Consider the following 26,128-nt stretch of genomic DNA (forward strand, 5'->3'; position numbering starts at 1 on the left):
AGATCAGCAGCATGACATGAAAGACTGCTCTCAACCTCCCCGTTACTTAAGAGCGTATTGGTATTCCCTTGGAAGCCCTTAGATAATGGTTGTTGGAAGCTTCAATGTGGGGATTAAGATTTAAAATCCAGCAACAAGAAAACATACAGTGACTGGTTCCTTTCATGCCTTCTGAAAAGTGAAGTCTTTTATTTACTGTTCTTAAATTTTAAGGTCTTTGGATGAGGCTTGTCTCTGCTCTGTGTACTGCTTTACAACTGTCTTGGAAGCTTATCTTCAGTCAGAAACAAAGGCATTTTAAGAGGATTTGTGCAATTTGGACTTTACTTTTCTTCTTTAACCTGAGGTGTTGCATTACATTTTTTTTTTCCACTTTTTGCCTCACTGATTAAAGCAGGATTAATTAATTTTTGATTACCTGCACATATAAAAAGAAGAATATCAGAACTCTCACTCCTGCATGTGGAGATCTCTCCCATGTTCCTTCCATGTATTTGAGTTCTAGGCAATGAACGTGAGAATGATGCTTCCCATTTTTGTGTCAGCTACAAAATAGAATAATTTCATCTCTTAACAGCATTGAGCATTTGTGGTCCTTGATCAGAACTTAGATTTTTAAGGCTTTTTACATGAGCTGTAACACTTACTGATTTATTAAGCAATTATGTAACTTAACTACTTCAGTTTGGAAAAATAATTAAAAAATTGTTTTCTCTGTGTTCAGTGGAGATAGAGGTAAAAAAAATAGGTATGACAAAACAGAAAAGCTAAATAAGAAAAATCCAATTATTTTAAAAGTTCAGAAACAGAAAACCCAATGAACCCTAAAGCCTCTAATTTTCCTTCTTCTGATGCACAAAATAGTTGAAGTTCTGCTTGATAGCCCTTGAATGCACAAAAATTTAGTCATGTTTATTTGCATGTTAGCTACATTTGAAAAAATCTAAAATTAAGCGTAGCTTGAGTTATCTGACAGTTTTAAAAGCTGTTTGTGCTGCCAAACAACTGATATCAGAATGCATTCACTTAGTCATCAGTGGTTGCCACAAGTCGACCCTATAATGCATATTTATAACTATTTACTTTAAAGCTAATAAACCTATCCTTTTCATGAATCTTCTAATCCTTTACTAACATAGATGATGATGATTATTATTATTGTTATTGTTATTGTTGTTGTTGTTATTATTATTGTTTTGTGTTCCCTTACCTTTCTACCCTGCTTTTGGGATTCTGACGCTGGGGAAGGAGATGAGTAAAAAAAATGGAGAGAACAAATGAACCACAGCATGTCTTGCAGTTAGAAAGTATAAATGTATTGAGTGTTATGAGGCTTTATAGCTATATATGTTCATGAGGTGACTTGTATGATGAGCTTTTGTGACCAACGTCAAGTGTGAATTTCCTAGAAATTGTAAAACGTGTATTTCTCGCACAGTCTCTTTAGTTCTGACAGAGTATTTGAAGTGCTATAGCGATTTTGTGCATTGTGTCTCTAAAGCCAAATGTTGCTGCTGTGTGCACTGTATTTATGGTGTAAAATCTAACTTCAGCAGCAGTTTGGAGCGAGGGCATGAGGTGGATTTGTTGTTACAAAAGAGCTTTTTGCAGAAAGTAAGTATGTTCCCAAGGAGATGCAGAGCTCTTTTCTGACTAATCACAGGTCTGCCCTGATTTCATTTTCTGGCCCATGATGATGCAGGAGTTTTATGTCCTAATCGCTTGGTGGCAACTTGATTAATGGAATTTAGCTGAACTATTTTCCTTGTCAGTGAAGCATTTACTGAATTCAGTAATAACCAGATGAGTTGCTTCCTCTTTATAGGGCTTAATCTTGAAAGAGGATTCTTCTGAGATAAATATGATTGAGAGCATTCATCTAGTTTTATAATGGATACAATGTAGACCAAAAGGAAACGGAGACATAGATACATGCTAGGAAACTAAATGGAATACAGTCAAGTTAGTTGGCTGAAAATGCTTGAGATTTCAATTCTCTCTCCTTAGTTTTGTAACTATATTTCTCTGTAATCCTTGTTAGCTGTGCAAACATATTACTGCTTCCAAATTCTTTCCAGAACAAAGTAGAGATGATGGGTGTCACCTGCCAGAGCAGTCACTGGGAACTTACTCCAGGGAAAAGATGTGCCAAATATGCTAAATAGGATAAAGTTCAAAAAGGAGAAAAATAGCAGGTATGAGCATACTGGGCTCAATTATGCCTCTCCTGTAGCAGAACTGTCGTAGGTGTAGGGAAGTAGTATGCGGTGGAGCATGGGTGCCTGGAGGCAATTATAAACTTGGAAATCGTAATGCCTGCCAGGTACTGGGGGACGGGCAGCTGAGCAGAGAAAAGTATTCGCTGTAACTTTTAAAAGAGACTAAATCTTCTCCCTTACTTGTCATGTGCATGGGAGGAAGGTGGTTTCTTACCCTTTCGCTCCCTATTTAGAAGTGCTTGCTATGAACAGATGAGGGCTTTCAGCAGCACCTACGGCGCTGTGTGTCTTGCATGCGGGAGTTGTGGAAATGCGATTCTCTGTACTCTTGTCCCTCTTTTCCAGTCTTTGTTGTATGTTCTCCCATTCTTAAATGCTTTATACAGCTAACTTGAAGCACCTCACTTCAGAAAAGTCACAACTACATTTTAGAGGGCTACTTTCCAAAACTTTGAATTGCTTCTGTTCTCCCTGAAGGTATTGCTAAGCAATGTTTAGGTGTACCTGGCAGCTTCAGTGCTGTCATTACACACTAGATGTGTTAAAAAGGAATATCATTTATTCGTTTAAATTACATAACTACAGAGTTGGTTCAGGGGATTGGTACACAGTTAATGAAAAGAATGAATACGCTTTCTGAGCAACAACATTTAAACCCTCATCTTATAACCAGTTTTTGGATCCAGGGTTTGAAAATGAATTTAGATGAAGGCAAGGTTGTCCTATGGTATTAGTCACAAGGCTTTTAAACTAAGCCCTCATCAGATACTACTTGTCTTTATCCACTCACAGCAAAAAGATCAGTTCGGTTAGTGAGGCATTGTGGGTTGCTGCTTCAATGCAGTATCTACAGCATGAAAAGATTTCAGTGAAATGTTAATGGAACATCCCTGTAGTTCCAGGGTCATTGTTCGTTTGTTTGTTTGTTTGTTTGTTTGTTTGTTTGTTTGTTTTTTTAGTGGACTTTGAAAAAAAATGAAACCTCCGCTCTTTTGGTAAATTAGAATGGTATACTTTGGTATTTCTTGCTGGATTAGGAGATTGGCCTCCTGTGGTTTGATAGAACTATTTAGTAGATGTATTGCTATATTCACAGGAGTAATTTTCTTAGGGCTGTTGCACTATGGCATGTTAAGGCTGATATGAAAGCACATTTCTTTATAAACATTATAAAGATTCTGACTTCATAGACAAAAAGTTACTTCAAATAATACAAATTATGTATCTTATACTATTTTTAAATACAGATGAACATCTTGCTAATGGTTATGCTAGAAATTCAAAGTGCATTTGTTTTTGTACAGCAAATGCCTGGCCAATATTCAAATATAGAATTAAAAGTTGATGGCTGAAAAGCTTACAGCTGAAACAAATTTTATGGCTGAGATTAGAGTTTGCATTGGATGGCGAGAGTCCAGTTCCCAGTGGCTTTCAAAAAAACCCCATAAAAAACCAAAACCAACTAGATCCAGGTAATACTTCTCCTTCATGCAAGATAAGGCCGCTTAGTTAACGGAGAATATAAGACAAGGTAGAGCATAAAATAATATACAGGCAGACTGAGTCAAAAGGTTGTGCTTGGGTACTTATCCTTGGAGTGTGGCAAAATGATAAATTATGCAGTATAACTGTAATGGCACTGTATCCTTGTTAGGTACTTGAGTCTAATGCCATTGCTTAGAAGTAAACTAGGAAGAGACTGCAATATGCTATTTAAATGAGATTTTAATCCACAGATACTGAGTTAGTGCTGTAGAATTTAAGATGCTCTGTCAATTATTTATGATAAACTCTGAAATTAAAATATGATTTTCATGGTCTTTCCACTATTTGGATTGAGTACTTGTCTAAAAACTACTAAATTAATTAGTTTTTCATTGGTCGGTTTTAGTATCTTGAGAGATGGGTATCCCTTACCAAGTAATAAATATATAAATAAGCCCTTCTTCTTGTAGCAAATGATTTTAAAGATGTGTATTTAATCGTCCCATGTATTATGCATGGATTTAATAAGGTTTTTCTTGGACTAAGCTGTCTCAGGGAGCTAGAAAACTGTTCTCATCACAGTCAAGAAAATCTTAAGGAAAACTCCATTTCCAGGTTGGGCTGAAATATTGAAAGTCCCATGTTTTTAACTTGGGAAACTGGATGCATACGCTGGGTGTGGGTTAACACTGCCTCTAGAGTCTTTTCCTTGGGTTTACTGCTTTGGCAATCTGTCATGTTATATCACCACTAGACTGTCACCCTGTTTTCAGTTTTTTAATAAAAATGTTAAGTACATCTAAGAGAACTTATTTGTTTTGTTTCTGTGCAAAGAGAGCAGAGTTAAAGATGCTATTAAAGACAGAAGGACCATGAGGTGCCTTGTGGCTTGCTGATTTCCAGTGTGATTATTGCAAACAAGCGCCGGTATCTTATACATGAAGAGGGAAAACCAGGAGGAAAGGCAGCTAGCTAACAGTCTTAGAAGGAGGCTTCCCCAGTGAACTCTTTATAGACTGTCCATCAATAGGAACATTTTATTTAGCCACCAGTAATAACTAGGAAGTAACACCTGACGATGAAATTTCTGCCTTGCAAGAAAGCCAGATTTCATCCATACTCCCTGCTGCCTCTCTCATTCTGTCAGTTAGGGTCAGGATTAAACCCTTCATGTTCTGGTCAGTCCCATAAGTGGAATTTAAGTCTCAGTCTCTCGTACAGTAAATATCTTAATGGCTTCATGCCTGAAATGGATGCCATGGTGGTACTTCCCTGCATACTTCCCTTTGACATCTAATCTCTTTTAGATATACTCCAAGTATGAGATACTTTTGGTTTTTGTGTTCTGAGTACATTTGAAATGTTCTCCTTTTAGAGCTGGGTGCTTCTGGGAAGTTCAAAGAAATTAAAAAACACAACTTATATTCAGGTCCAAAACGTTAGAAAATCAAGGTTGATTCATAAAGCTGAAAGCCATGTGTTGTCCAAACCACCCAGTCCTTTGCTAATCTTTCATGGCAGTGCAACGTTGCAACGTTGCCTGTCACCAAGACTACATTATCCCATCTGGAATCCTAACAAATTTTATTTTTGAGATTTAAAGTCTTGTCTCGTACCCCATTTTCTGAGGAAGGCCACAGTCTATCTGTGTTTACCTAATGCAGAACTCTGACATTGAATATGGCAGATATTGTCCAAGGCAGACCACTGAATGTGACTGGTTGATTCATGTGCAAATACCTGCCCAAGGCAAACTGATACCCTTTAGTCTTAAAGAAAGAAATGAAGAAAAAGTCAAACCGGTGCAGTGCCTTGACTCTAAGCTGTAGGAATTCTGCAGACCCTTTCATGTAATTCATAAATCTGCATTGCAATCGTCACTGTAATAGATACCCAACTGGTAGTTTGGGCAGTCATATTTATGTGACTTTTGTCTTATCCTGCTGCTTGTTTCTCTTTATTGTAAGAGCTTGATTTGTCCATCCGTCTTGATGAATTCTTGGTCCTTGGGGTGCTATGTCGCTTGAGTGATTTGGCTTCTGGCAGAGGTTATCAGTGAGGCTGTGCTGGAAGGCTGTGCTTAGTGAAACCCTGGTGTTGGGTTCAGTTGATAGTGAGCCTCAGTGTAGGACTGACCTTGCTGGAGCCATGTATTAACTCTGTGTTGTAAATGCTGACCTGTTGTAGAAGGGAGAGGGCAGCTCTCCCTCCTAGTCTGATCAGATTGACACCGGGTATTTTGCAAAGCAGGAGAAAACACCACAGTGCTTTTGAACAAGTGAATTTTTTGTGTTCCTGCCTGAAGCTGCATGTCTTGAGTGAAACCAGGATGTATTGATTTGCTGTAACCACCTATTGACCTCTGTGTCCTTTACATCTGAGTCGCATAAGGGAACACTATTCTTTTTATCTTTTTGTTGTTACTTCTTGTTGTGAGTCGTGTAGGATATATATATATCTATATAAATATGCTCTGTGTATAAACAACCTGGTTCATTCACTCTTAAGGTTCTTGCTGCTGTTTATTTTTCCATTTTTCTTCTAGGAAAAACTTCTTTTCTTCTTTCTTTAGTTTGTATTCCAAAGTCAAATTGTGCTTAGTATGACAGTTTTCTTGCGTTTTTTGCACATCATGTCAGGTACGAAGCAAATTCTTTATAGTGTCTTTGCACATACTTAATCTTGTTTTGCAGATTAAAGTCTGAAAGATTTTTATCTTTTCTGAAATTGAACTTTAGAGGTGTGTGTAAGATCATCTCCAAGTTGATCAGATATTTTTCCTTCCAGAGGCAATGGAATAACATTTTCTTTTTCCTTACCTAGTTTTGGTTTCATTTGATTCTGCTGGTTCACTTGCTTGCAGTAGCATAACATTTAGTTACTTCTGGATTTATACTTGATAAAAAGTAGGGGGGGATTAAATGATTCTATACATTACTAAGTTTTTAAATGTACAATTCTGCTATTAGTTTTATAATCCCTGCATTAAGTGTCTTGCTAAATGGTGAGGCTCTTAAACCTGGATTTGCAGGGCGTGCGGTTCAGAACCCTCTCCTAAAAATAGTTGCTAGCAAATGTGATCATAGTTGTGTGTCACAGGCTGCTGTGCTGGCCTTCCTTTTTCTACCATTGATAAAAGTGCTTTTCCGTTGATGGTCCTTGCATTTTGCAGGCTGCCATTAGTAACATTACCAATGGCTATGAAGTACCGTTAGCTGGTTATATTATTTTTATCCAATTTTATGTTATTCTTTAAGACGTGAGAAAATGCACCAAACTGCTTTAATACCAAAATGTAACAAGAGGTTCCATTGCACACGATCATGTGCAGCAGTGCCTTGAATGCATCAGCAGTACCTTGCTCTCCAGTGTCTTAAATTCCAATTTGTGGATCTTAGTATCTACAAGAGCATTTTGGAAGGAGGCTTTGTTACAGCACTGTTGGTGGTCTGCTCGTTTTCATGTACTTGCATGAGGGCTTACGCTCTCAGAATGTGAATTTCTTTGGACTCTAGCATTGAAACATTTCATCTGTGTGTGATCTGTAGTTTTCATTATAAAATTCCATTTTCATTGCCAATAATGGATGTAGAGTTATTTTTATGGAAAATTATGACAAAGCTGATCAGGAAAATTTTAGTAGTAATAAGTAATGTAAAGCTGTCTTAAAATGTACCTTGTGTTTCTGGAGCTTGCGATCCAACATTGTCATGTTTACAGAACTGCTGCCTTTGTAGAGGCTATATTAAATATATGTCAATGTAGAGTTTATTTCAGTTACTTTATTTTTCTTCTGTGAAATCAGAATTGCTCAAATACTGCAGTGTGCTTTCATGTGAAAGGGCCACTTGAAAAGTTGTTATTCAGTACAATTTTCAAAGCTGCTTTACTGCAAGCGTTGATCCAACATTGTGTATATATGTATATATTTGATTACCTTTTACAGAATTCTGCAAAATGGTACCTATCCACCTCAGAGGGCATTTACATTTGCATCTAATAGTATTGGAAGATCTAGAATGTATGATTTTTTTGATGACAACAGAAAAATTGGGAAACAAGTTATCTAAGTATGAAGTCTGAGAATAAACATAAAATTAATGTTGTATATTTGGATACAGTCCTGGAGTTATGAAGCCTCATTATAACCCAGCCTGACACCCATTTTCATTTTATATGCACTAGCACCTCTGAATTGGATTCAAATGCTGTTTTCTTCCTGTTTTGCAAGTTTTTTCTGCAAGAGCAGCAGAAAGAAGCCTTAGTGTGTACGGGAATCAGGATCCAAACTGTGTCTGTCTTGCAGGAGAAGAAAAGAGAGATTCTCCAATAGAAATTGTAGTTAAATCTCTTGCAGGATAGTTTTACTTTCTCAGGCTAATGTGGGTTTTTTCCTTCTGTAAGTGGTTAATTTAGAAAAGAACAGTATTTGAACATGATTTTAGATACTGTTGCATTAATAACTGGGCTTTTTGCTTCCATAAGGAGTGGAATAAATTCAGACCGTTTGTGCTGACCTATCAGTTGTGCAGTAGAGCTGGTCTGGTTCTGCTGCCTCTGGAAAACTTTTCTCAGTTTATTTTGCAAGCACTTCTGCAGTTTGTGTAAGATGCCCACATAAAACATACAGACAGGTGCCAAAGTACAAATAAAATAAGCAAAAATCCTGCTAATGCGAATATTATTTTTTTTTTTCCCCCTCCAGAGTTTATTTTTAAAATCCTGACCCATACTGGTGATATCAGTATAACTCACTAGCTCAGAATAATTTTAAAGACAGTTTTGCCATTGGTGGCTTTATTGGTACTTCAATATGATAGTTGGGTGAAATACAAAGAAAGTAAAAGCAACACGTGATACCCAGCATGGTTGTAGGAGAAAGTTGTGATGGGTTGTTGGTTTGGTTTTAATTATGCGCTTTCTGACTTGCTGGCAACTATTACTGAAGCTCGTTTTGGCGGTTGAGTAATGTGTGGTTGTACGGAAAGCATTAATAGTAGCTTAAATAGGCCTTCACATGCACACAGGGTTTCCAGTGGGAATGGTTTGACAGGGAGCGATTTCCTAGTAGCCACCCATGGGGTGTCAGGTTTCCTCTGGGCGAGCGAAGGCTCATATGAAAACAATCTGCCTGCGCCGAGTCTGCCCACATGAGCGGCAGCGGGCGCGTGTAGGCTTTGTGGAGCACTGGTTGCTTTTACAGCTCCAAAACCTGTTCAGTGACTATATAGCTGCCTTTCCTTGCAAGAGGAAGGAAAAGGGGCGAGTGAGGGCTTTTGGTCCAGGGTTTCTGCAGCCTTAGGGGTGGCGGTGGTTTTCCAGTGGGAAGGCCTCCAGGAAGGGGGAGTGTGCTTGGCTTCAGAGCAGCACCCGGGCTGCTGGAAGGGAGGATGCTGATTACAATAATAAACAAATGCCAGCGATAGATTACCGCACGGCTGTCAGAGCAGACAGGACCAAAGGAGGAGATCCCCAGCAAAGGCTTTGGAGGTTGCAGCAGGATCCTTTGCTGGAGACTTTTTTTTTTTTTTTTTTTTTTTTTTTTTGCCTAAACAAAGGAAATGACTTTAGATTTCTTTTAATGGGCCTTGGCTGTTCCGTGGAGCAGCATCCCCTGGCTGAAGCGAAACGGGTGGAGGGAAGAGGGTTGGAGGTGGCTTGGTTACTGCCATAGCAACACCAGCCTGCTGGTGGCCAGCTGCGAGGAAGGCAGGGAGAGGAGAGGTGGCCTCCTGTCCGGTCACATTGCCGTATTTCGTAGGCTGAAGTGTGCCTCTTCCCATTTAGACTTCTCTGAAAAGCTGGCCTTTGGTGCTTTCTATAATCTTGGGACTTTTTTCCTTCTTTTTTTTCTTTGTATTTTTTTGCCTTGAATGGAGCAACATGGAAGGACTTGCTCCTCCTCCTCACCCTCTGCATCCATCATATAGCAGCGGAGTACACCTTCTCTTGCTTGGGGTCATTGAGACCAAAGATTGAGCTTGAGGCCTGCCAGAAGCACTTGGAGCCTGCAGGCCATTGCCGAGGTGAGCTGGAGGCAGTCCTGGCTGGGCGTGGAGACGAGGAGATCCCCACAGCGCCATGGGGCCAGGTTAACCCTGCACGGAGCATCACCCAGCATCAGCGGCTCACCCGAAGGAGCGGGGACAGGGAGGCTGTGACAATGGTGCTGCTTGAACTGCCCCTGGGGGAACACAGCCCGAGAGAGGGGCACGCGCAGGAGCTCTCAGAGGGTTTTGAGACAGTATAGGTGGAAAAAGAGATAAACCTTTTGAAGGCTATAGACCTGGCTTGGAGGACGTACCAGGAAAATGTAGGCTTCGGGGGACGCTTAATGATGATTGGCCTGAACTTCAGCTTACGTGAGCTGCTGACAAAATTTGAAAAGGTATGATAAGCACAGTTCCATATACTTATGCCTTTGAAAAAGCTTATGCCTTTGAAAACTACACAATAAAAAGGGCAGGTTGATGTTAAACTTAGGTTTTCTGTGTTGCTGTTAAGGTCCTCATGTGACCCCTGTTTGACTCCCTCTCAAATATGGAAGTCTAGTGCTACTTCTCTTCCCCATTTCAGGTCCTACAAGATTAGTTTTAGAGCATGTGCTCTGATTGTGGTCATCTTTTCCCCCCCCCCCATGACAGAAAAGTTTGGACTTTGCTAAGTCAAGAGCGTAAGGGGACTTTCCAGTATGCCTGTGAGCTTACTTCACTGTTGACGTAAAGGAAGCGCTCTGCAGTTTGCTGTTAAATTTAGTTGAATGTTATCTTAGTCAAATTGGAAGATCTTGTGATGGCTTTTATAAGTAGAATTATTTCCAATGAATGCACTACTTTGCCCATCGTTTCATCTGTTCTTCTTTTATTCCAGCTAGTTACTCTTTCTTTTACCAGGATATTTGGTAACAGTAATGCTGAGAGGCAGGAGGCTTGGCTTTGCAGTGATTGCGTTGATTAGCAAGAGACATGAGACTGTTCAAAACCAGATTGTTTTCATCTAATTGTCAGCACTTCCAATGAAACCTGGATCATATGTTTGTAACCATTGTTAGTTTGGCTTGGCATACTATATTTTCTTTCGCTATTTTATTAACATTTCTCCATACAAACTTCCTGTGCCCTGCACGACCTGTAATGTCTGTAAGACAATGTCTGCAAGGTTTGTTTGTCTGTAACAAAGTATAGTAGTTTATTTACACATTAAGATAAAAACCCATAAATACTGTGGTCACAAAGCAGGAGAGCTAAGGCCTGATTTTGTGTTTTTCTATCCTAAAGCTCTCAATTTCAGTATTGTTTTTTGTTTGGTTTTGTTGTTGTGTGTGTTTTTTGTTTCTTCCCCCCCCCCCCCCAATACAAATCAGCACTGGTCACCAGAATAGTAGTATAATGGGTATTACTAAATGAACCTAAAAATCTCAGAAAATTAAATAAAGCTTTTTTTTTTTGGGGGGGTGGGGGTGGTGTAATGATATTGGTTAATTTCAAAATCATAATAAGCCTGGATCCTCAGAAGGCTGTTGTAAACTGGTTTGGATTTGTTAGGTTTTTTAAACTCTTGTATTTTTACTTTCCTACAGTAGCAAACTTCGGAGCTAATGAGAGAGATACTGTTCAGTATCCCACCAGCATGACTCTTCCAAAAGTAGCTAATAGTAACAGTGAGAGCATTTGTGACATGATTTCTTCGCTGTGTAGATCACTTGCTCCTCTCTTGCTCCCAGTCTGTCAGCTGGGCTTCACTCTTCTCTTGTAATTGCTGCTCGTAGGCTGTAAAGATTAGGACACATGCTGGACTCTTTGTGATGCTTCATGACGTGGTTAAGACAGAATTTTAGAAACTGATGTTTCTAATGTTTTTCGAACCACACAAGCCCTGGTGTTTGCAAACTCCAGGCTCTCCCCTGTGATTTTGAATATTCCAGTGTCTTATTTCATCTCAAAGGAATTGATCATAGCAATTCTCAACAAAAAACTTACAGGTCTCACAGCTCTGCTGTGTTTTTTAGCTGGAAGCTTACTATGTCATTTTGTTGTCTACTGTGCTGAAATTTGTAACATGACGTAGAAAGATGTGTTGGTGCTGGAGAAGAAAGTTAACATTTTAGTTGGTGAACTTCGACCACAAATTCTGATCTGTGCTTATTTAGCAAGTTTTCTTTTTCTTTTTTTTGAGCAAGTTCCCCTCCTCCTTCCCTGCTTCATCTTTCCCTCTCACGATTCCCCACACACCCATCCTGTTCTTCCAAACTGAGGAGTTTGCTGCCAGGAGAAACAGCGTTATGACAGTGATCCTGGCTTGCAAGCTACTTTCAGCTTTCTGGATTCATTAATATATTTTGCAAGGAGAGAATTACGAGTGCTCTTACTGTGTTCGTAATGCAGAAGCCAGATGGCATTTGCAGAAGCTTGCACGGCACTCCCTTCCTATGCAAAACCAGAGTCACATTACACTGGAGTGGGCAGGGCCGCTTTGGCTTTGTTCAGTTGCAATTATGTGACTGCTGGAACTAGTATTAATGGATTTATGATGCCCCTCAGATGTTGAGTCAATGCCATGTGATGGAGCCACAGAGATTGTCGAAGGCAGCCTGGCATTCTCAGCCATCCTAAGAGCATCATCATTCTTGTGATAAAATGAATCCTTACCCACCCCATATGTCAACCCCTAAGGTACTATCCATTAGGTTTAAGTGCAAGTCAAGACAACTTTTTGGAAACTTGAAGTGTTGGTGCAAGGCTTTTGGTAGTACAAGCATTTGAAAATTAGATGTGAAAAATATCCCAAAGTGGTTTTTCCCCAAAAAAGTTTTTTTTTTTTTCTTCCTGAAATATCTGAGAGCTTAAGTAGTAATTAGATTTCTGCCATATCTAAAGCCAATTGCTTTTGTGAGTTGCTTTGATCTTATACTATAGTCACAGTGGCTGTAGCGATATCCAGTGTGGACTTTGTATGACACTTCAGAGAGGTTTAATGTCTGTCTGTATACACACTTCTGCCACTGGTGGATTTATGATAATGGCAATTCTGCCCAAGGGTTTTGCATGTGTACTGCTCTTCTGAATGTCAATTAATTATAAACTGATTACTTAACAGCAAATGCCACTGCAGGCCTCTGAAACAGCAGATGGGATGAGCCCTTCTAAAGTTACAACTGTCCTCTGACACCAGAGGAGAGACTGCTTGGATGAGATGACTACCTGGATTCTTCAGAGACTTTTCTTTTTTTAACCGTCTTTTTTTACAACAGTATCCCTCTCTCCTTGCTACCCCCAGCATTTGTAAGGAAGAGATCAATAAAAATCCACTTTCCCTTTTACAATGGCCACTTTCATACGCCTGTATCGTGCCCTAATTCTTACTCCCTCCTTAAGAGTCATCAAAAGTGAAAAGCTCCGAGTGAAGCGGAGGCTAAAGGCAGCATCTGACACAGCAGTGTTCCCAGAGGCAGTTGGCAGCAGCAGGTAAAATGTATCTGGTTCAATATAGACTAAACAATCTGCTATGAAAAAAAAAAAAAATTAAAATCCATTCCCTTGCTACCTGCTGTGAGACCTCAAAGAAAGATGTTCTGGCTGATGTCTGTGGCATACAGTTATGTCCTTAGGTTGGCACTGATGTTTTTGTTCCAGCTGGAATAGTTTTCTGCGGATACTTTGGTGAGCAGTCATCACCTTTATTCCTGACCTCTAAAAGAGGCAATTGCAGCATTTCTGTAACTATGTCTTTGCTGACTTGAACGTTGTCAGTGAAGGCAATGGGCAGTCATTTTTGTGGGACTTGCAGTTCCCTGTACCTGCACCAAGTCTGCTGTCCTATTCCAGTCACAGGCATGATTTGTATTGAGTGGAAGAAGTACAAAACTGTCCTGGCAAAAAAGCCCAGGGGTAACCTTTGCTGGGGAAAATGCAGTTTTTCAAGCTATTTTTCATTCCTGAGGAGTCTACCTCAACCCCACTAACCCCTCTTAAGATCATCATGTGGTTCAAATGCCACAACAGTTTGCCTGTTCTGGGGCTTGTACCTGGGGATTAAAATCACGTAGCAGTCTGTGTGCCAACACAAAATGTTGCCAGTCTTGTGGCACAGCATCAACACTGGACCTGCACATCCATTTCTTACAAACCACATGTAGTTTGTGTGCCATAACTGCTTCGTGGTCAGTTCTTTACAGAAGTTCAGTGGAATTCTGTTTCCTAATAAACATAGTTAAAAATTGAGGTGTAATACAGAGTTTTGCTGTGTATAGTGGGTTTAAAAAATACTGAAGTAAAACATTGATAAGTCCTATATGTAACTGTTTTAAAAAACCCCGTGAAGTAACGTGATTTGGTATAGAATGCTATTGACTTTTTTCATAAGAGAGTAAGTTGGGTTTTGTGTCATATCATATGTAGTAAAAACTTGATTAAGGGATCTCGACAATAGAATCTGTAATGTTAGAGGAACATCTGTTTATTTACCTTACAGAAGAAAATAACTTCCCTGTTTTAGATCTTTGTATCATAAAGCTCAAGTACTCTAGATTTCTTAATGGAGATAATGGAATAGAGTAACATTTTGTGTGTTATAAAATGCATCGTTTCGTCCACTTTAATTTTGGCGTGGAAATGTGGAGTTTTCTTCCACCAGTCATGTTTTTATCTTCAACAGAAGGGTTCAGGCCCTTTAAAGAGGAAAATATTTTGCCTATGTTAATGGCAATGTACCAATGAAGACAGTATAAACAAATAAAATCTGAAAAAACATGAGTGGAAGTGAATATGCTAACAGCTTAGGGGGATGCGAAGTGAATTAGAAGCCCTCTGGACTCATCATTCAGAAAAAAGTTGTGATGGTTTTTTTTTCTAGCTTTTTAAAGGATTTTTTTTTCTTTATAAGGGATTAACAGTTTACAAAGGACAATTATATCTACTGTTGTAACTGTTGAAAATATCCTTGCAGTCTGTAAGGAGGGGAAAAAAGAAAAAAAAGTTTGATTGCTGGGTGACCTTGGAGTTGGAGTAACAAAGTTTGATTCTGTTCAAATCTCTGTCATATTTTTTCCTTTTACCCTCAGCAAGTCACTGCAGTCTGCCTTTGGGCTGCCCCAGTCTCCCAGCTGGAGTCAGCTACATCTTTGGGTCCTTTTCAGAATTGCCATCTAGAGCGTTACTGAGTGTCACATACCATATTTATACATTCTTTAAAGACACGTGCTCTTCAGTTGTCATGATATGATAATTTAGTATTTGATTAAAATTAAAGCAAGAAGTAGGCTTCTTATTATGGAGACAAGCTTTAAAATCAGATCTAAGCATAAAACGAAGGCTTGAATCCTGCAGGTAAATCATTCGCCATGAGAGGAGTAAAGAGGGAGAGAAGCGAAGAAGTCTCAGGTTCAGAATGGAGATAAGGGGATTTGGAAATCACCAGACCAAAGTGGAAAAGACAGGCAGCAGTTTGATCTTAATTCTTAAAAGGAATTTAAGGAAAATGGCAATCTTCTAATAGCCTGGCTAGGGTGAAATAGATATATAAATGTCAACCTAGTTATTCCTTCTCCTTTTGTATCTTTCAAAACTTTGAAACTTGCACCTTGATTTATATATAGGATGAATTCTTTCCTCAAATAGCTTTCTTTTAATTTAGGACCTTAATCCTACAAGCGCTTGGGCATGTAAACAGATCTGTTGACCTCATACCAATAAATTACCAATCCAGTTTAACTGATATGTGCACATAAATATTTGCAAAATTAGCAAAATATGGCATCTCTATAGTAATACCTCCAAAAATTAAGCTGATAAAGCTGTGTAACTACAGCTTAAGAACTATGAATTTCTACTGGCAAGAAGTCCTTCTCTGTTTGCAGTGTATTTCTTTAGGTTTCTTGTTTTCTTTATTTTTTTTCCTTTTTTTTTTTTTCTTTGCTTTCTTTTGCATGCACTGGAAGAGCGCTCTGGCCCAGGTCCCTTTTGCATTGGGCTAAGAACAATGGTGTTTCGTGGTGATGTCTCCCTCTTTATGTTGCAAAAGCAACAGAATTTGTTTTCCTCTCTTCTCCTGTACCCTCCAGTGAGCTGACCCTGTGACTCTGGATATGGGAGCTTCCATGCGATAATAGGGAAGTGTTTATAATTGCTTTTAAAGTACTGAAAAATTGAAATTGGATTAACTCTTATTAGAGTTAATCCTAGCTGGGGCCTGAGCAGGGATAATCAACTTTTTTCATCCCTTTTTGCCACGTAGAGGACAATGGAGAAGAATATGGAGAATCGGTGACCAAGAAAAAGGCAGGAGAAAGAGAAATAATAGATCAGGATGAACGTGAATTGGGATGTGTACAGAATGGATAGAGTTCTTCCCACTTTGAAATAAGAAATTCTAAGGGAGGGCAACCACAACATGTTTACAAATCTCATAAGAATTGAAAGATTACAATAACACAGTGAGTAAAGGAGATTACTACCAATTGCTACCAATTACAACAATCTTAGGACAAGATGGGAGCCCATCATTCTTGTTAGCCTTCCAACAGAGCACAATACCTGAATAAAAATCTTCAAGATCTTTTATATCAATTGGGGAATAACTAACTTAATGTGTCCACCTGTTGCCATTATCCATCTTTTATATCCCACCTTCCTGCTGCACTGCTTCCATGTGCACGTTGGTGTGGGACATGTTTGGATTTCTCTCCCTTTTTTTTTTTTTTGAGGGCTGTGATGCACTGGCATTCATTAACTTTAATATCAGTCCTGTTGGTTTATCCATCAGCTGGTAGTGCTTTTTTTCCTGGAAAATGGAAATCAGAAAAGAGAAAGAGAAGTTAATTAGCAAAGTTGATTCTTTGAACTGAGCTGTCACAACATGGCCATCACAGATAGGACTCAGGAATGCAAACAGCAGATTTACTGTGCCTTAATCAATGTAACATGATGACTGGCAAATGCAAGAATCAAACCCATTTTGAATGAAATATTTTTAAGCGTGCATGCTTAAGTGTCCTCTCAAATATAATAAAAGCTAAAGTGTTTTATGAAGGTTCTCAATAGCTTCAGAATGAATATTGTGATTGTAGAATGGAAGATGAGTTCCAACAATGAAGTTTTCTATTATAACTTTAAAGAGGCATAGAAATGCATTTGACATGATCATGCTTTTGTAGCACAGATTAGTGAGCAATTGAAACTGTAACTGCTGTTCGTGGTTTTATCTCCTGCTGTGTGGACTTGAGCTGGTTTTCACTGGGTCTACTTGTGTGTTGGAGGTGTAAGGACAGGAGCTGCAAATGTTTTCAGATAAGCATCTGATTTGGTTAACTGATGACTATGCTGTCTTATTTGGGTTTGCTGTTGCTTTGTATGTATTTTCAGAATGGTGATTTTTATCAGGATGGTTTAAAGACAGCAAATGTGTCTTTTTACCTGTTTTGAAGTAGTGAAACTCAGGGCAAAGAACAGGTAGTTGTCCAAAGTCACATAGTAGCTCAGCTGGAGAACCAGAGCATCGCTGATTCTTGCCTCCCTCTCTCTCGTGCCACCTCCCCCCTTCCCTCCATGTCTCTCCTCCTCCCACTTTTTCAGCTGTATCCTTACTTCTTTTTGCTTTCTTCTCTAACTGAAGAAAGCTTTCGTGCTGTCTCAAATTCATAGCTACTTTTTCGCTGTTTCCAACTATCAATTGTAGATGTGCAAGCAGCCATTCTAAGATGGAGGACTACATCTTGAGGATAGGGAGGCCCCCTCCTTTCCTGCTCCTGGGAACAGATGGAGATTACTGAGGAGTTGTCTGGGAGAATAAAAACCTTTAAGGGATTTCAGTTATTGAATTTCTTCCTTTGCAAAAGAAGTTTGCTTACATCTGCATCGAGTTCCTGTCACAATCTTTGCTGATTAATCCTATTGAGAACGCCGGTACACCTCCTGGCCCTCCACACACTTACATTGCTCTATTAGGGTATACATGGATGTACGGATGCTAGAAAGCATTGGTGGTGATGCAGGAAGTTTTGATGCTCTTATAATGCGTTTTAAAAATAATACTGTGCTCAGTTAGATGAAGACATCATTTGTAATGTGTTTCTTGAGGCAGATGGTAGATCAGAGAATAAAATATGTTTAATTTCTAAGGAGAGAAGAAATGAGTAAGCTGAATTGAAATCACAAGCATTTCTTTTTCTTTTCAGTATTTACTGTGAAATTCAGATTATAATACATCTTGCTATTTTATGTCTACCTCTCCATATAATGCAGGCCATGCTGTACAGTAGTTTAATTGTAAAAAAGGGCTCATGGTAGCTGTAGTCATTTAGCTGCAGTTAGGACATAGGTTTTAGCTAAAAGCTTTCATTGCATATGACCTAAAGCACTACATAGAGTTTGAATTTCACTGGGCTGTGTAAGGTTTCTGCAATGTTTTATTTCAAAGAGGAAAGAGACAACATAGCTAAGGCTGAATCTGTGTAATTTCTGAACAGGAAACGATTTCTAGTGCATTTGCAAATGCTGCACTGTGTGAAATGTGTGGGAGAAAGTGGACAATTAGTTACCTTCAGTGCTACAAAAACATGCAGAGAACTTAGTGTTTATAGTTTTAAGTCCTATTTCACAGCTGAGGATGACTTTCAAGCTCCTTTTCTCACACTTAAGAAAGCTAGATCTTTTATGATGTTACCCCTCTGTATCTCTTTTCAGAGTCACCCGAGAAAGTCAGACTATGTGCTCTTTCCTAGTGCTTAGGAGTACTAATGAGAATAAGCTTTCCATTCCTTTATTTAGAGAACTAAGACATTTGGACTTTTCTTGCTGATATTTCAGGACATCCAAGCTGAGATTGATGCCCACAATGACATCTTTAAAAGCATTGACGGAAACAGACAGAAGATGGTGAAAGCCTTGGGAAACTCTGAGGAAGCTGCCCTGCTCCAGCATCGGCTTGATGACATGAACCAGCGCTGGAATGACCTGAAGGCGAAGTCGGCTAATATCAGGTAAGTAATGAAAGCATCAAGACGCGAATGGGGCACAGTTGCTTTCTTCTAAAAGGCTTCAGAAATGTGACCACAGCATTGAAGTGAAATCTCCATTTTCTTCTGTAAAGGACCCCTGAGTGCAAATGTAAAAACTTGGTGCGCTTGCTCACCATGCAGGCTTAACTACTTGTTCTTCTCTCTCCAGAGCTGTGCAGTTGTAACTTGCTAATCTGTACTAAATTTTCCTGAAAGTGTGTTGAATCTTTCCTTATTGTAAATCGATGGCAATGTCAATGAAGTAATTCTGTGAATCTACAATTACTGTGAGGAAAAATCAGGGCTTTGTTGTTGTTTTTGTTTTTACCACTGCAATGAATAATTTGATAGGACTTGCACCTTGAGTGTCTTGATCCATACTGGTAGTAAAATTTTTTTTATTGCTACTATTCAATTTAAAAATGTTTTAAGAAACATATTCACCAAGGAATGCATTTTACAATTTTTTGACCCTACCAGTGCCAAGCTCACTGACGGTCCAAGTGTAGTCATTGTTAAAATCTTTGTGATGTCATTTGGGAAGCAGATATTACCATATTCATTAATGTGAATAAAATTCCACATTAAAATGAATTACATAGAAAGGAATTTCTAGAGCTTTTAATTGCAACTGCTTGCTTGTTGATTAAAGGAAACTGTTCTTTTAATAGAGCATAACAATGTTAAGCCTTCATATGAATTTTCCAAAGGCCAGAAAAATGAGCTGAGCTTGGAATTCAGGCACAAGAGTTTGAAAGAGTGAGATAGAAGGGAAAATGTGACATTTACTTTTCGTCTCTGCTTATCGCATCACCAACATGCTAAACAGTTAAGTGTAACAGGTAAATCAGCTCCATCAAAGCCCGCAGGCAGAGTTTGAACCAGAGGAACCAAGCAGTTCAGTGGGGGGGCTTGCAGAGAGTGACCCCACCACACAAGCCATTTAATGCAGCAGCTATTAAACTTGGGCTATTATGAGCTCTGCTCACAAATAAGTCAATGTGAGAGAAAGACAGAAACATGCTCATAAGATAACAACTTAGCAACTGTGGAGTTCTAGCAAGAACAATTCAGTTGCTTGTCCCTTCCTGGGGTTGATCATGATTTGGGAGAAATTGATGGCCAAAGAAAAGGGCCTTCAAGCCGTTTACCCTGGCCAGCTGTGAGCTCCAAGGCAGCAATACAGAGACAGCGATTGTGCAGTGAATGCTCAGAAAAGTGGGAATACCGGCTCTTCTGAATACAGACCCATCTTTTTACTTCTGCGTAGATGTGGCACGTGCGTCCCACTGGGCAGCATTAATGTTTGCAATTTTGTGTTACTCTGGTACCTGCAATGCTGCAGAGCCACGTGTCACTGAGCTACAAGTAGAAGATAGGCAGGGAAGAGAATACCAGGGCAAATACGAGAGAAATAAATTAACCTCTCAAATTTCAGTCGTCACTGAATGGAGCATAGTATTTCTGCGTTCATGTATTTTTCCCTGTTCTTTGATTGCAGTTTGCTTTTCTGACTTGTGCAAGAGTGATGAAAGTCTTCATAGGGAAATAACAAAGCACAGAACTGATATGAAGTTAGTGTGTTGCTGTAGCTGTTTGCCTTCAACTTTTGCTTTCTTGGTGTACCTTATTTCAAGGATAAATTGAAAAGCAAAACTGTATGGATGAGTCTTGTGAGAGCAGCATATATCTGTGTTAGATGCTAGGACTGAGGATTGAAAAATCTGATTGTTTTGTTATGAGTTTTAGCTTGGGATAGTGCTTCTAAATTAAGGTTTCTCTAAGTTTTTCAGAATATTTTCAGCTATGTGTACATTCTGGTTATGTTGTTTTTTCAGGTTTTGGTTTGGTTTTTTTTTAGTTGCTGAAAGCACTGTTCTCCCTTAGGGATAGTATGAGTTTTTCTTCATCACTTCAGTCCTCAGAGCTGATGGTGATAGTCACTGTGTTGACTTTACTTCCTTGCTACTGTAACTAAATGGAGTTCCAAACTGGAAAAGCAGCACTCCTGTGACATATTTTTAAATGCATGGAAACTACTTAAACCTGTACTTGTATTGACTATGACAACACCTGAGAGAACTATACCTCTCCATGAAATTACTTGTAGAGTTATTCACGCTTCTTTCTTTTTCTCTTTTTAATATCTTATTCCCAGGAAGAAAACACAGCTGTAGATTTGTGGGGGTCTGCCTTTTAAAGCCCATTGTTTAGGAGAGATTCTTTCCTCCTGGGGCAGGAGGTGTGAGAGTGTTAGTGTTTGGGGGAGGGTAGAGGTAAAAGTATGGGAGAAACAGAGAAGGATTCTCTATATTTAGACCACCCACCAATCTTTTTATTCCATGTGTTCCCTTGTCGCTCAGCAGGGAAAGTGTTACCTCCGTAGCAGAAGCAAAAGCTGAGGAGGTCTCCAGCTGTGAAGAGAGCCTCTCAGGGTCAACAGAAGGGGAGTTATGTCAGAGTTCCTGCTCTTCTAGATGATTTTATTCAGCCTGGGTCAAGGCGGGGGTGCTCTCAACCTGGTCAGCTGGATGGGAGCATCTGTGTTTTTCAGATTCATCCAGGATTCCCTTAGGAGTGCTTCTGAATACCAGGTGGTTGATGCTGGGGAATATTGCTCCAACCAGCGCTCGAACCAGAACAATCATCTGTAACTGACCTGTATTTTTATGAGAGTGGATTCTTAAGCCACCACTTGACTTGGTGAATCCCTAGAGATTGCCAATTCATTTGTCACATGAGCACAAACACCTGAAGCTTTGTTTGTAGGTTGTATATTAGTAGAAATACCAATTCCAAAACAAAGGCCAGAAATCCTGTCTTTGAAACCACAGAAACCCAAGAAACATGTCAGAACTTCAACATAGTTTATCAGCTCTCTTTGATAATGTCTGTATGACAAATTTAAACATGATACTAAAACTTTACACTGAAACGCGAACTGGAGCATATCTTGGTTCCCTTGCTCCTGTGCAGCATTTGCTTTGAATGGGGTTTACTGAATGCATAAGTCTCCGTTCCCCAGGAGAATTGAATGCTTGTGTCTACTCTTCAGCTGCTGCTGCATCTCACTTCTATTTTCAGTATTGCTTCTGATAAGATTAGAAGGGTAACATTCAGGAAAAATTTAGGCTGATGCGATATGTTTTCCCCTGTGTATTTTTGTTTCCCCTTAATGTCTTTTTGACCTTTCAAGAGAGAGGTTAGCTCACTTTGTGTTCAGAGAAGAATTTTAAAGTCCCTGTTAGTGTAGTCCATTTCCTCCCCACCCCTTACTGCTCTGCCCCCACAAGTTTAGCTTACGCTGGAGTTTGAAACCATGTGCTAGTGATATTTTGCTACTGTCATTAATCTGGCAGGCACATGGATACTCATTAGTGGTAAATTACAATGCATTTCATCTAGTATCATATGCCACATCATTCACATTGATAACAAATTAGTTTTTTCAATATTATTGCACTGTATGTTAAATTAACAGTGAGTCACCCTTAAATTGTCCTTTAACTAGTTGTAGGGCTTTTCCCCCCCTACAAAATTCCAATTCATTTTGTATACAAGAATTCCACTAAATAATTAGAGCGGAATCCTGAAGCCTCAGAGAGTGCCAGTTTTTAGAGGTGAGAGCTGCTTAAAAAGTGCTAGATACAGTAATAAGTCACGATGCATAGAGAGTTCACTGTCAAAGTGAAACGAAAAGCTACAAATATGAACATTCTAATTGTGGTTGCTTCTAGAAATTCATAAAGATGCTATATTTTTGTAACAACCTGTGGGTCTAACAGCAAAAATGTAAATTCAAATGTGGGCTGCCTTGGCTTAGATGAGAGGACAATGTCTATCCTCTGCCTGATTAATAGGGGGTATATCTCTGTTCTCAATTCCAGAAGGGAGGGCTGGTACTGAATACCTAGCACCCGAGGGTAACATACATGCAATGCTTTGCAGCTTGGTATTTCTGAAGGCATTTTTGACAGGACATCAAACTAGTTGTGAAAAGGAGAAGTCCACACCACGTTGTACGTGGACCACCCTGTGCTGTTGGGAGTGTGCCCCTGTGCGTGGCTGGGGGCTTCAGGGGCCAACTATGGTGGGTGCTCCAGCTGTGAAGCAGGTTCCTTGTGCACTAACTTGCTGTAGAGTTAATACCGTCCGTAGGGGAAGAACAAGTCGGTTGCCTTGAAAGTGGTTCTGGTTAGTGAGTATTAAAGAACTGAAAAGAGACCAGGAGAGCTGAGACAGTATGTTTCATTCAGGAGCTGCTGGTCTGCAAACCAAGGCCGGTAGGATGCTCTTCCCTGGTACGCATAGAATTGCAAATGCAATAGCTCACCTGTAATTCACTGCAGGGCGGGATGCTGGCTCAGCTGCTTAGGCCTGGGCTATGAGCAGCTGGCTTGAATTCAATGTTGAGCGAAAGGTATCAGTGAGAGCAATAAGGAACGATAGAAACAGCGGTACACAAAACTATAGGCAGTAAAACATCGCTCCTAGCAAGTACTTCAATTTTTTTTTTTCCCCAAGTAGTTACCTAAGCACTTTCCTGAATGGAGTGAAGGAGGATAGGTTCCTCTTCCTAAAGGTAGTTAGTTTATCCTTTTCAGAAATGTGATTTTTTTTTTTTTCTTTTTATCTTCCCCTCCTCATACGCTCTTACTGACTGCTTTTTTGGTTCCTCTATCCTAGTATCACTCGGAGATTGCAGTGTGTGCAAACCTAAACTTGCCTTGAAATTAACCTTGCAGCATATCACCCCTTCAATCCAACTCTTGTCACATCAGTCCCAAACGTTCACTTGAATGCCATTTGAGATGATAATACAAGAGAAGCCAGGTGAAAGTTTCAAGATGTGAGTTACAGTGAATCAGAAAAAAAGATTAAAAAACCATGTGCAAAATAGGAAGGGGAAAAGGTAGGAAACAATAGTAAAGTTCAGTTCACTCATCTGTCAGAAGTGGGGCAGGAAGGTGCAGAGCTGGTGTCAGACTGCACTGAAAAGGACAGTTCTATTCCATCACCTGTGTGGAGAAAGAAATTGTTGTTTACTGATATAAACTAAGTACACGCTGGTCTCATACGAATCCACAACATAGAACAACTGCCGCAGCAGAAGGGTAGCTGGTCCCTGTCGAAGATTTCCCTGCAGCTGTGTAGGTACTGCAGGGAGAAGCCATCAAGTCAATGTATTTTTGAAAATTATAGAGAAGGGTATTGTGGAATCTGGGGGTTTTGTCAATTAAACTGATGGACAGATTCACTGTGTTAATTCTCTAGTAACTCACCATCGACTAAAGATGATGTATTAAATAATCCGTGTCACTGATATTTTCAGCAGCACAGGCAGTTTACTGTTGATCACTGCTGGGAGAACTTGGTGCTTTTGCTGCTGGAGAGTGAAGGTCCTGGGATGAGAGAGTTGTTTTGCAGTGCTTTAGCTCACAAAATGACGCTTGTACTTCGTGCACCGCGGTAGTGGAGTCACAGCAAAACACAGCATTTCTTTATGTTGCTTAGACATGCAGCGTTCAAGGTTTTAGATAAGTTAAAGCATCAGGTACATATCTGTCTGTGTTCCCCCATTTTTCCTCTCCTTATTTTGATTTGCTGTGCAACTGTTTTGAAGTAGAGGTTTTTCTAGCACAAAGTTACTTTGCAGTTAAACACTTGAAACACTCCTGTCTTAACGATGGAGCAATTTTATGTATTTATTGCATTCCCATGCTGGTTTTGCTATTCAGGCCTTTAAAGATGCTTTAATGTTGTTTCACAGGGCTCACTTGGAAGCCAGTGCAGAGAAATGGAACAGATTACTGACATCCCTGGAAGAGTTAATCAAATGGCTGAATGCAAAAGATGAAGAGCTAAAAAAGCAGATGCCCATTGGAGGGGATGTTCCAACCTTACAGCAACAGTATGACCACTGCAAAGTAAGTTGTATAAGTTTTGTAGATAAATACGCTACTGTGAATAGTAGAATGAAGAAAATTTGCATATAGGAGAAATGATGAACACTTCCTAGTGACTAATTTCTAGAAAAAAAGCTCTAGGTCTCCACCCCTTTTGCTTCCCCACCTTGCCCAGTAAAGCACAACTGAGATACTCTCTATAAAATTTCATCTGAAGGATTTCTGATACGTGTGTTCAGTCCAAACACTTTTTTTTTTTTAATGTTTCCTGATGTTTTTGGATTCCTACCAGGTAGAACTGCTATTTTACTCAAAGTTAAGGAGGGTGTACAAAAGTAAGAACTGAAGAATTGTGAAAGCAATGTTGAATGTAAATTCAGTGGAAGTATGTAAGTGGCTTTCTACATGTTACTAAATTGACTGGTAATAGCAGCGCCCCCACCCCGTGCAGATTTATACTGCAAAGATGACTCAAAACTGTTTTGGAGAACTAAAACTTACCTATGCCTTGCACTGTTGTAACTATAACATGCTATTCCCGCTCTCTGGTTTTGCTAGTTCTGTTCCAGTTTTGTACATAATAGGGTATTGATTCCGAAGTATTTTTTGACAATAAAAAACTCTGTTGCATCTACAGTATATCTTCATTCATGTAGAATGTAGCATCTGTCTCACCAACTCTGATCAGTAATCAAATTAGGATGTATTTGCCATTGGACAAATTCATTCTAGTAAAGCTGGTTCCATCTTATCATTGTATTTGTTCTTCTGTATGGTGTAAATAGAGAAAGAGAACAAATGCAGCTTTATGTAGCTAATTGCATAACAACTGTGTTCCGCTCTGCCAACACAACACTGATGTTTTTTCTGCTGTGGTGTTTAGTGAGGGCAAAAATCGAATTTGGGAAAACGCTTAGTAATACTTAGAATACTGTGAGGAATTACAGAAAAAGTAGCCTGACATGAGCAGCACTTTTGAGACTTAAATCCAAAATAGAAGAGCTTAAGGAAATCTGCATATGTTTCTCCTTAATTTCATCTTTTAAAATAAAGTTATTAGCATAAACTCAGGATCTCTGTTTCTTGAGAGTTCATCTCTTCCTGTTCTTATCCACTTAAGCCATCATGCTCTGTTTGTAGGCACATCTGCTGTGAATGTTTCATAATGATCAAATGGTGGATTACTAGTGCCAAAGAGCAATAAAAGGCTGGAACAGATCCAAATATGTTTTGAAGGAGGTCGGGGGAGGTGATAGATCTTTACAGGTCATTTTCTAAGGGCTTGTTTGTGTCTCATGCTAGATAATAGTATACGTATGATAATAACAAATAGTACTGCTAGTGCCTCTCATTTGAAGATCTCAAATCGATTTATAAAAATGATACTTCTTATACATCATTCTGAAGTAGAAAAACTTAGGAACAATGATGCTGGATGGCTAATTTGGGTCACCAGTGAACTGCAGTAGTGTGAAGGAGAGGCCACTTCTGGGTTGTTTAGTCCTTGCCCTTATGTTTAAAGAATA

General features: G+C 39.4%; 1 protein-coding gene across 8 annotated transcripts in view; it reads left to right on the forward strand.

The window, feature by feature from the left end:
* Positions 1–26,128, forward strand: part of UTRN (utrophin) — a 388,166-nt gene that overhangs the window by 236,881 nt on the left and 125,157 nt on the right. For all 8 annotated transcript variants that reach the window (XM_087773985.1, XM_087773987.1, XM_087773986.1 and 5 more), the window contains 2 exons: positions 18,506–18,678; positions 24,467–24,623. In XM_087773985.1, the coding sequence (XP_087630111.1) occupies positions 18,506–18,678; positions 24,467–24,623 (330 nt within the window). The remainder of the gene's footprint in view (positions 1–18,505; positions 18,679–24,466; positions 24,624–26,128) is intronic.

Source organism: Nipponia nippon, unplaced genomic scaffold (assembly GCF_047370975.1).
Source record: "Nipponia nippon isolate SJK-2023a ecotype South Korea unplaced genomic scaffold, ASM4737097v1 scaffold_4, whole genome shotgun sequence".
Taxonomy (NCBI): domain Eukaryota; kingdom Metazoa; phylum Chordata; class Aves; order Pelecaniformes; family Threskiornithidae; genus Nipponia; species Nipponia nippon.